Consider the following 12,044-nt stretch of genomic DNA (forward strand, 5'->3'; position numbering starts at 1 on the left):
GTGACAAACTACCATACTGGTTTTGCATTGAGTATTCAGAGCAGCCAACCAGCTGATCTGTAGTACCTGTGGTTTCTTCATGATCTGGATGAAGAACGTGTGGTTCTTCATGGGGTACACGATGATCAGTACGTCTCCAAAGTCAGTGGGGATGATGCCGCGTCGGTAGTCCCTGCTGTGCTCCGACCACACTATGTGAACCTCGTCGTTGCCCAGGTGACGCAGCTGCACCGGAACAAATCACAAGCTTTAGACATGGCTAGCAACGGTGATCACATTATAAAAAGCATATTGTCATTACTATAAAAAAACAAATATATATATATAGGTTAGCTATTCCCACAGCTCTGGGTGTTGTGACAATGTAAAACATCTCCTCATTTCAACTTTGATTGGAAATTCAAATAACAAAAAAAACATTTTAAAACCAATCATGGAAATGAACTTTACTCCAAATTGCATCCAATTTCCATGTTCTATTCATAAATACAACTTCACTTAGGACAGAAATGACAGGAAATTGGCAGATTGTTATTTTAACTCTATTTTTGAACCAAGACATAGGAGCGAGAAAGGAGAAAGAACACTCTTGCCCCAGTATTGTGGTTGACATGGACATTGAGTGATGGGCAAAGACCGGCCGTTCGAACCTCACCGGTCTTTACCCTTCATTAATGGGGCAGAGTTGATCCCTGACCACATGACCTTACCAGGATAGACTGCGCCTAGTTAGGGCCAAAGAGTATTTCCTGCCTAGGTGAAGAGATTAGGAATAACTCCTGTCCCTGATCATGTGGCATCATGACTGTTAAGACTGAGCCTCCTCGCTGACTGACTCGCTGAGAGAAGAAGAAAACATGTGCTAATGTCTTGGGTCTAATGAGCCATTAAGAAAACATGCCCTCGCTACCCAAAAAATGCAATTAGCACATTCTATTATAACCCCTTAATTATGCTAATGGTTTAATGTTAAACAAATCCACAACCCGCTGATTGAACGTCGTGCTCACTGGTTGATCTCATCTGTACAGGCGCAGGTCAGACCAGACAGACAGGGACAAATTAACCAAGAATGTTGAATATGCATGTCGAAGTTGCCCACAAAAATCCTAGGGATGTTAATTAACATTAGACATTTTACATAGAATGAGTTGAACCAAGAGGACTGTCTGGGTAAATGCTAATGCATCTTTGTGTTCTCCTTCAGCAAGCTCTCCAACACCAGGGAATAATGTTTAATAATAACATTACAAATGTTTGGTGGGTGCTAATATTTGTCCTATTTCATACATGTACAAGTATGTATTATAAGCATGCGTGAATTTTTTTTTTTTTTTGCATATACCAACTGTCCCTGAGACACCCTCTTAGAGCGGCGTCACGGCGAAATTAGGAGTCAGGACAATATGGACCATCACGGTAAAGGAGGATATTGGTTTGTGGGAAGGTCGATTTCAATGATATATGAATAGAGGAGGATGTCAGAAAAGCAGGAATTGATTATTAAATCAGGGGAAGAATCACATCCCTGTCCCTACTACACAGTACTGTAGCTATATGTGGCACTAGAAGCTCTCCTGTGTTAGGCCTCAGTTAAAGGCACTTGTCCAATTGGCCCTCAAGGTTTGGCGATATATCAAATTCATTCCATTAATTCGAATTGAGGTTTTTGTGTGATAATACAAATGCAAGAATCCAATTATTATTATTATTGAGCTTTTATGTCCGCTTGTTCTCACGTTAACTTTTTGGCCTCGTCTCCTTCGCTCCTTCTGTGCACCTTCTCATTTACATTAGAGATCTGTATATAATGACAAGATGCTCATATCTCCACCTCAACAATGGGAGTCGTTGCCCCAAAGGCGGGAAGGCAAGTGACAAAGGCGGGAAAGCATTGGGCTTATTTTGGACAGACTTGGGTGAGAGTGAAACCTCTCGCTTCGCCTCTTCCTCTCGGTTTACACACACATACCAAGCCTCTCCCCCTGACACTGTCAACAAAAAAAATGAGAGATCACTTCTTCTTCTCTGACAAGCAATTTCAACTCACTATTTACACAGGAAAAAAATATAAATGCAACATGCAACAATTTCAAAGATTTTACTGTTGCAAGTTCATATAAGGAAATCAGTCAATTGAAATAAATTCATTAGGCCCTAATTTATGGATTTCACATGACTGGGCAGGGGTGCAGCCATGGGTGGGCCTTGGAGGGCATAGGCCCACCCACTTGGGAGCCAGGCCCAGGCAATCAGAATGAGTTTCTCCCCACAAAAGGTCTTTATTACAGACAAATACGTCACAGCACCCAATGGGACCAATACTTTACATGTTGCATTTATATTTTTGTTCAGTGGTAAATTTGAGGTTTGGTCCAACAGAATCAGTCATATGGACACCCAAACATTATTTTAATAGAGGAGAGAGAAGTTCACCTTAATAATGCTTGTGTACTAAAACATCTGTTTTTAAGCCTAGGCATTGGGTTTGAGATTGCCATATAAACTAACTCATATAGGATAGAAAAGTGTGTGTGCGCATTAATAGAGGCCTGTCCTGACTGTCTGTGTGTGTAGAATGACCCCATGATATCTAGGCACTCAGCCAGAGACTTGACACAAATTAACTGGTTCCTCTTAGCGTCACTGGAGACAGAGCAAAGTGTTATTCTGCACACCAGTGAGAGCTATTGTTCTGCTTGGAGCCTGTTTCTGGGTGAAAGACTCATGTTTTGTGTGTGTGTGTGTGTGTGTGTGTGAACAGTACGACCATACATCATCTGGGCCGACAGTCAAAGGCACTTGCTTGCCCAACTTGGGGGAACCGTTGAGCTACTGTTAGAGGAATTATGTCTGGAGTGACTTCCTGTCATTCTGGCCCCTATTGTTCTCACTCAGTTGCGACAGACTGAGACAACCTTTTCACCCAGTTGTCTCCCCTCACACACACACACACACACACACACACACACACACACACACACACACACACACACGGTCACGTGTTTTGCAGATGCTTGCATGGGGTAGCTTGACTATATAAATGCTCCTGTAGTCTTTGTACAGGAGTCGCTCACTCCATTTCACCTGTGTGGGCGGGGCGACCAGTCTCCTCATTATAATACGTTTTTAATCAAAGTAAAACCTTGATTGACTATTTACTGTGCCTCTCCTCATTATTAGTTAACGGTAGAATTTCCACCACATTCTTGGCGAGCTTGGCAGGAGGTGTACCTCCACCCGCAGACCGTTTCTGAGGACCTGGTTAAACTGTGCACAAGGGGCTCCAAATTGAGACCCCAGGAAACCGCACTTCTGACAGGAGCAGACTGAGACCCGCCTAAGGACCCAAAAGGAAGACGGGGCGGGTGGATACTTTTGAAGCCCCTGTTGAGGGTACGCTCAGAGTGAGGTCACGCTCAGAGTGAGGTCACGCTCAGAGTGAGGTCACGCTCAGAGTGAGGTCTTCCTTAAGAGGGCCAAAGCTTAGACAACCAGCAGGCCTGAGTTGAGTTGATAAGAGTGTTTTAAGTGAGGTATCCTTGGACATGATTTTTAATTAGCCAGTTGAGGGCAACCAAAACTCCAGATCCGTGGTACTGATTTGATCACCATAGGACTGGTGAGGTTAATGTAGAGTGAGGGACCAGAGCGCGAGTGCACTCGGCTTGGCGAAGCTCATTGAACGAGGGACCAGAGTGCCGGTGACTCCTTGTGAGGGCATTTGACTTAGTGAAGTTCAAATTATAATGTGGAGTTTTATTTATTTATTTATTTCACCTTTATTTAACCAGGTAGGCTAGTTGAGAACAAGTTCTCATTTGCAACTGCGACCTGGCCAAGATCAAGCATAGCAGTGTGAACAGACAACAACACAGAGTGTTGGACTGGAGCGTGAGTGGTCTTGCGAGGGCCCTCGGCTTGGTGAAGCTCAATAGATTTAGCCTCTCCTCATTATTAGTTAAAGGTAGAATTTACACCACAACTTTCTAACCATACCCTTTTTATGTCTCAACTCTTCAAATTGCACGCAGAGCAGGCCCCTCCTAAAACAGGAGAATGAATGAATATTGCTTCTGGAAAATGAATGCTCAGTTTGTCTCTTGCGGCATTGCGGTACCAGGTACTGCTAGCAGCATTTTAGCCAAAGACTGCTATAGTAGCTAGTCAGATTTATAAGTGTGCAATATGCATTTAAAACACAATTCTATAAGGAATTGGCAACTCACTCTCATTCTGAGAAATAAGGTAGGCTACTTGATGTCAACATTTGAACAAAGTGGACAGGCTAACATGCTGTTAAAACAGTTGGAGACACATGGGTGTGTTCATAACAATTCAACTGTTCAACCGTGTTAGCTAGGGAACACATCCAAGTTGGCTAAACTTGAAAAACAAAATATTAGCTGGCTATTCATTAGCATGTGGCCTTGTGCTTGAGAGATTTTTTATGAGATCTTTGTTAATTTTCCAAAATGCCTGCTACAATAAGTTAGTCATTATTAGTGAATGTGCATTATACATGGTTCTGATCATTTTTTATTTTTTTACAAAAAAGTACATTTTCATAGATAGACTTGAAAGTTTGATCAGTGATTATTAAAAAATAAATAGTCAGGTTACACTATTTTGATAATATAATTAAATTACAAGTGGGTCTTATGGTTGTGGAAGGCTTATATTTAGCCTAGGTATAACTTCACAAGCCCTGAATTCATTAGATGAATGCTGACTGTTTGAAATGCAGTGTATTTGACCTTTAAATTGTACAACAACACTTATTTAGAGAAAACATAAAAAAATATAAATGTATATTGTGAATCGCCTATAAGTTAGAAAATGTAGATGTGATTTGTAGGCCATACCAACCAGCCCATCTCAGTGTCCTCCCACAAGGCCCATGGGTCTCATCCCATTAACACACAGCAGAGCAGGCCTCTCAGCAGTACAGTCCATTATAAAAACAACAGAGCAGGCCTCTCAGTAGTACATTATAAAAACAGCAGAGCAGGCCTCTCAGCAGTATAGTCCATTATAAAAACAACAGAGCAGGCCTCTCAGTAGTACATTATAAAAACAGCAGAGCAGGCCTCTCAGCAGTATAGTCCATTATAAAAACAGCAGAGCAGGCCTCTCAGCAGTATAGTCCATTATAAAAACAACAGAGCAGGCCTCTCAGCAGTACAGTCCCTTATAAAAACAGCAGAGCAGGCCTCTCAGCAGTATAGTCCATTATAAAAACAACAGAGCAGGCCTCAGCCGTACAGTCCATTATAAAAACAGCAGAGCAGGCCTCAGCCGTACAGTCCCTTATGAAAACAACAGAGCAGGCCTCTCAGCAGTATAGTCCATTATAAAAACAACAGAGCAGGCCTCTCAGCAGTACAGTCCATTATAAAACAACAGAGCAGGCCTCTCAGCAGTACAGTCCATTATAAAAACAACAGAGCAGGCCTCTCAGCAGTACATTATAAAAACAGCAGAGCAGGCTTCGCAGCAGTACAGTCCCTTATAAAAACAGCAGTGCAGGCCTCAGCCGTACAGTCCATTATGAAAACAGCAGAGCAAGCCTCTCAGCAGTACAGTCCATTATGAACACAGCAGAGCAGGCCTCAGCAGTACAGTCCATTATGAAAACAGCAGAGCAGGCCTCTCAGCAGTACAGTCCATTATGAAAACAGCAGAGCAGCAGCCCAGTTAAGCCATGGTGCCTGAGGCTGGTAGTGAGCGTGAGGCCGCTAGCTCTGACATTAGGACCCTACATGGCCTGACCCCCACCTCACAGGTCACTCCTGTAACCATATTACCACAACCAGCTGCTGCCCTCAAGCCCACAATTGGATTGGAGGAATTCACATTCTTTTTCCTCATTTTCCTTTCTGGTTTAAATGGGGCCCGTTTTTTTCCTTTCTTTCTTTCCCTCAGACAGACAATCTGGCCAGCGAAAGCCTCCCCCACCCCACTACACACAGTCTGCACTTGAGAGCGGGCGGGTGGGCGAGGCTGAACGTTTTATTTGTAAAATGACAGAGAAACTTCCTGCCTGGATGCCGATAAAGCCTCTTTTTCATCCCAATCTCATCCCCCTCCCTCCCACCCCCTTTAAGCCTCTACACCCGCTGCCGAGCTGCCAATTTCTGTATCGCCTGTGGCTAGCGCGGGGTTCTGGGAGGAGAGGAGTGCAATTACAGGGGCTCCCAGTCAAATGAATCGAAGAGGGCCAACGGCACACACCAGTGCCTCACACCAGCTAGCCAAAATCGAATCTTGCGCATGCTAACTAATTTCCGCAGCCACCGAGCACAGGTTCAGTATGGGGTCGGTGCAGGATTGTTTTTTGGGGCGAGGGGGGAAGGGAGGTGTTGGTGATGCGGAGGTGGTATATGAGGAGGACCTGATGAATTTCCTATCTTCGTGGGACACCGCATGAGAAGATAGGCTGCATGGGCAGGGGCTTCGCAGCTCATTTCTCCATGCTAACTGCTGCTGGTGTGCTACAGCCAGGGAAACAGCTGAAGCGCCCATCGATTGCTCCCGTCGTCACGGCCGGAATGGGATAAAAGGGTCCTGCCGGCATCCGCCTGGCCCCTGCCCTGCCAGGATCAGCTAATGGCTGAATTTGGGCCCCAGTCACTGCACACAGGGAGGGGGCAGGAAGGGTGAACAGGTCCAGGAATCACAGTCATTACCGTAGCCACACATGCCTCTTCTCACATGCCTGCTCCTCTCTCTACTCCTCAGGCCTGCCCAGGGTTTACTAATCAATGCCAGAACACAGGAGTCACACCACCTGATCTCAGCTTAGCACAGAGTGAAGAGCCAAGACAGCGTTCTGCAGTCATTTCACTCTGTACACTGTTTGAAGCCTTTTTTTGTATGGGTCGATCCACCAATTAGTGCCTTTTGAGTAGTGTAACTTGGTGAAAAAAAACTTATGTCACCTAATTTTTACAAATCGGACATAAAGACCACATGTTCAACTGAATGAAAAACACTTTTTCCCATCTCAAATGTTGAATTAGAAAATATATTATGTGCCTAATAAAGTAACAGTTGACCGTAACAGAGTTGACAACATCATCTTAAATCAGCCAAATCCCCTTGAGACAGGGGGAATGGAAGCTTGTTGTGTGGAACAGGGAGGGGCAATTGAATGAAAGATTCACCAAAAATGAACATTCTTAAAACATTTCTATGGGTAACAGGGTTGACGTGTTATGCTCGACAAACTCACTTTTTCACCACAAAGCACCAGAAAGTGGCAAAATAGTGTAAACGCATGTGAGCTGGTTCTACTCTATGATTTGACTATGAGATGTTCAATGTCTTTTCTGAATTGTTTATTTAAAGCAGCAATCATCATTTAAAAGCTTTCTCCCCAACCGTTTCAGTAAAAAAAACAGTGTGATAGGGCTGGACAAATGTAACCACTCAAATTAACAGACAGCGATATGGATGCAAGGACAGAGCATGCATGATATCAAAATGATAGTTTTAACCATGTTTTGAGGCTATATAGTGTTTCTTTACATTTACCATTTTCTTTTGTAAAAGAAGCTTATATTTTAGGTTCTGATGGCGTATGACTGATGAACTAAGCTCATGAGGCATTTATAAGTTATATTCTTCAAGAATTAATGGGTACATTGAATGAATTCCAAAATGGATGAATCAACTGCAATCTGCAGATTGCCCCTTTAAAAAGGAATAGTTTCACCATATTAAAATGAAAGTTTAGCTTACATAAGTGTTGACCATAAATGAGGGACAGGTTTTTTTTTTTTTTTTTAACCTTAAAACAAATCACCAATAAAATTAAAAAATAATAATCTTTAGAAATGACTATCAAAGCAACAAAATAACTAGAGCTTTACAAAGATGGTGAAAATTGTGAGAAATGTTGGGGTTCAGTTGGTTAAAATCTTCCTTGAGTCACAGAGGATGCACAAAGGGACATGTCTACTTGCACATTCATCTTCTGCACATCACTCCAGTGTTTAATTGCTAAACCGTAATTATTTCGCCATTATGGCCTATTTATTGCTTTACCTCCCTAATCTTACTACATTTGCACACACTGTATACAGATTATTATATTGTGTTATTGACTGCATGTTTGTTTATTCCATGTGTAACTCTGTGTTGTTTTTGTCGCACTGCTTTGCTCTATCTTGGCCAGGTCGCAGAACTTGTTCTCAACTGGCCTACCTGGTTAAATAAAGGAGTTTTTTTTTTACAAATAATTATAATAAAAGCAAGTCTTTATTCATATAAAAAAAAATCAGACATATTGAATTTTCTATGTGGTCCATTGTTACGTTCACCATCAAGAAACCCCCAGGGGAACGTGCAATGCCGTCGGGGTACGCCAAATAAAAAGGTGATTCATATTCCCCCATTTTCAAACTGTGCATTTATATTTTCCAACAGGGCTCTACATTTGGGTGAGTTGTTTTTCCCTCGCCTGAGTAGCCTTGTTTCATTGCCAAAAATACAATTAAACCACCTAGTGTTCAGAGAAATAACAACACAATGTCAAATACAGGTTGCCTAGTCAAATAATTAACATCCAATCACATTAACCGTTACTATCTCGCGGGAATTCCACTAACGGTCCGAACGTAGCCGCTGCACATTCTGTTTGCTCGAAAATGGATAAACGGTTAAAAAAAGTAAGGCGTCCATAGAGACACATACCAGCTTTACTACTACCAGCAGTACTACACCTGCACCTGTCGACGACACAAGTTGTTCTGCTTCCACAAGCACATCCAATGTTAGCATCAGTAATTCTACATTTGTTGTTAGCCCAGCTAGCATGGACACTGACAGTTGTGAATCTAATGCAGCCGAAGAGCTACTGCCCCCTTACCCGGGAGGCACCGAACAACAGACAGGGACGTTGGACCATCGAAGACGCGCAAATATATCATGATAACTACATTGATTTGGGGTTCACTTGTATTGAGAGTAATGCCTTTCCTCAGCCACAGTGTGTTATATGTGTAAAAGAAGTATTTCACAACTCGATGAAACCTTCACTCTTGTGCAGACATTTAGAAACAAAACATGCCAATTTGAAAATTAAGCCACGTGAGTTTTTGGAGTGAGAATTAAGATGACTTTCGAGTAGTAAGACATGTATAAAAGCAACAGCTACCATTAATTACTGCTTCACATACAAGCCAGTGAATTCTATGAGTTACAGGTGGATGAGTCAACAGACGTGGCGGGCCTGGCACAGCTCCTGGTATATGTCGGTTATGTTTATGAGGCGTCAATTAAGGAAGACATCCTCTTCTGCAAACCACTGGAAACCAGGACAACAGGAGAAGATATTTTTTAAGTACTGGACAGCTTTGTGACATCAAATGGACTTTGGTGGTCAAGATGTGTTGGTATCTGTACTGATGGCGCAAAAGCCATGACAGGGAGACATAGTGGAGTGGTAACACACGTGCAAGCAGTTGCTCCCGACTCCACTTGGGTATACTGCAGCATCCACCGAGAGGCTCTTACTGCCAAGGGAATGCCTGACAGCTTGAAAGATGTTTTGGACACTACAGGGAAAATGGTTAACTTTGTTAATTTAAAGCAAGGCCCCTGAACTCTCGTGTATTGCATTATGCAATGATATGGGCTGCGACCATGTAATGCTTTTACAACATAGTGCGCTGGTTATCAAGGGGCAAAATATTGACAAGTATTTTTAAATTGAGAGACGAGCTTAAAGTTTCCTTTACTGACCACCATTTTCACTTGTCTGACAACTTGCATGATGATGCATTTCTTACACGACTGGCCGATCTGGGTGATGTTTTTCACTTGTCTGACAACTTGCATGATGATGCATTTCTTACACGACTGGCCGATCTGGGTGATGTTTTTTCTTGCCTGAATGATCTGAATCTAGGATTACAGGGACTCTCCGCAACGATATTCAATGTACGGGACAGAATTGAGGCTATGATTAAGAAGTTGGAGCTCTTCTCTGTCTGCATTAACAAGGACAACACACAGGTCTTTCCATCATTGTATGATTTTTGTGTGCAAATGAACTCAAGCTTCCGAACAATATCAAATGTGATATAGCAAAGCACCGGAGTGAGTTGGGTGCGCAATTACGCAGGTACTTTCCCGAAAAGTATGACACAAACAACTGGATTCGTTATCCCTTTCATTCCCTGCCTCCAGTCCACTTACCAATATCTGAACAAGAGAGCCTCATCGAAATTGCAACAAGCGGTTCTGTGAAAATTGAATTTAATCAGAAGCCACTGCCAGATTTCTGGATTGGGATGTGCTCAGAGTATCCTGCCTTGGCAAATCGCGCTGTTAAGACACTGATGCCCTTTGCAACCACGTACCTATGTGAGAGTGGATTTTCGGCCGTCACTAGCATGAAAACTAAATACAGGCACAGACTATGTGGAAAATTATTTAAGACTGGGAGTCTTTCCAATACAACCAAACATTGCAGAGTTATGTGCATCCTTTCAAGCACACCCTTGTCATTAATTTGAGGTGAGTTATTCACAATTTTCGATGAACAAATAAAGTTCCCACGAGCCGGGTTGTGACAAAACTCACAAATTTTTATGTTTAATAAATGTATCGTATAGTGTGTGTGGCAGGCTTACAATGATGGCAAAAAAACAAATTTGAGAGTGCGCTGACCCTGGTGCTAAAGGGGGTACGCAGCTGGAGGTTGAATATTTGAAGGGGTACGGGACTATAAAGTTTGGGAACCACTGATCTGGAAGGAGTAATATTAACAAGTACCTTTTTGGTGAGGCAGTCGTCAGAGTTGGACGGCATGCGTGTGGACACATGCAAGATGACTTCCACCGTGGAGGTAGCGTAGTAGGGAGCAGTGTGTCCTGTGCTGCCGTTCCTCTGAAGGCCTCCCATGAAGCCACAGTGTGTGGCTAGATCCACCTGAGGGGGACACAACACGGTTAGGAGAGCGTGATGTCAGTGTGCGTGTGTCAGAGACGGAGACAAGATGCAGGGCAGGGTTTCCGCTAGCCGGTAATAGCCGGCTTTTGGCCCAAAAAATAAGTAGAAAAGCCAATAAATACAATTGCTGCTGGCCAACGGTTCAGGAGAAAAAGAAAAGAATCCAATTGCATAATAATAATAATGCTTTTTAGCCTATTCAATGATGGAAATATTAGTCGATGTAAATGCATTTGAATAGTCATACTTAAAGTTCTATAGCAGGGGTACTCAACTCTGACCCTACGAAGTCTAGAGCCTGCTGGTTTTCTGTTCTACCTGATTAATTGCAGACACCTGTGTCCCATGTCTAAATCAGTCCCTGATTACAGGGGAACAATTGTAAAAATGCAGTGGTTTGGTTTGAGATATCTACAGGTTAATTAACATAATATGGTGAAATTAAATTGCCGTCTGTACAGTATATTCGTTATATAGCTTATTTATCGCACGTGTACATCATACAGATACAGAGCCTTTTAGCAGAAAATCTGTCAGACAGTGCAAGAGCTGCTGCTTCAGCATCTCAAATAGCAAATGCATAAGCAATGAAAGGCAGGCTTCATCAGTTTCATCATCAATTTTTCTTGGGTCACTATAACTATATCTATTTTGCCAATTGGATTGATCCGCTCTACCACACGGAACCACACTAATCTACTGACAGAAACGCACGAGGTGGCTAAAAACAGACCTCCATCCTATGCTAGCTTGCTACCCATGGCCCGGCTAGCTGTCTGAATCACCGTGACCCCAACTAACCTCACTACTCACTGGACCCTTATGATCACTCTACTAAGCATGCCTCTCCTTAATGTCAATATGCCTGGTCCATTGCTATTCTGGTAGTATTTATTGGCTTATTTCACTGTGGAGCCTCTAGCCCTGCTCATTATACCTTATCCAACCTTTCAGTTCCAACACCCACACATGCGATGACATCACCTGGTTTCAATGATGTTTCTAGAGACAATATCTCTCTCATCATCACTCAATGCCTAGGTTTACCTCCACTGTATTCACATTCTACCATACCTTTGTCTGTA

General features: G+C 42.8%; 1 protein-coding gene across 4 annotated transcripts in view; it reads right to left on the bottom strand.

Annotated features, from left to right (window-relative positions):
- The window catches only part of LOC112262184 (ral GTPase-activating protein subunit alpha-2), a 213,533-nt gene that overhangs the window by 46,149 nt on the left and 155,340 nt on the right, over nt 1–12,044 (bottom strand). For all 4 annotated transcript variants that reach the window (XM_042330076.1, XM_042330074.1, XM_042330077.1 and 1 more), the window contains 2 exons: nt 10,783–10,938; nt 67–225 (listed from right to left, as the gene is read on the bottom strand). In XM_042330076.1, coding sequence (XP_042186010.1) covers nt 67–225; nt 10,783–10,938 — 315 coding nt within the window. The remainder of the gene's footprint in view (nt 1–66; nt 226–10,782; nt 10,939–12,044) is intronic.

The sequence above is a fragment of the Oncorhynchus tshawytscha genome, linkage group LG11 (genome assembly GCF_018296145.1).
Source record: "Oncorhynchus tshawytscha isolate Ot180627B linkage group LG11, Otsh_v2.0, whole genome shotgun sequence".
Classification (NCBI taxonomy): domain Eukaryota; kingdom Metazoa; phylum Chordata; class Actinopteri; order Salmoniformes; family Salmonidae; genus Oncorhynchus; species Oncorhynchus tshawytscha.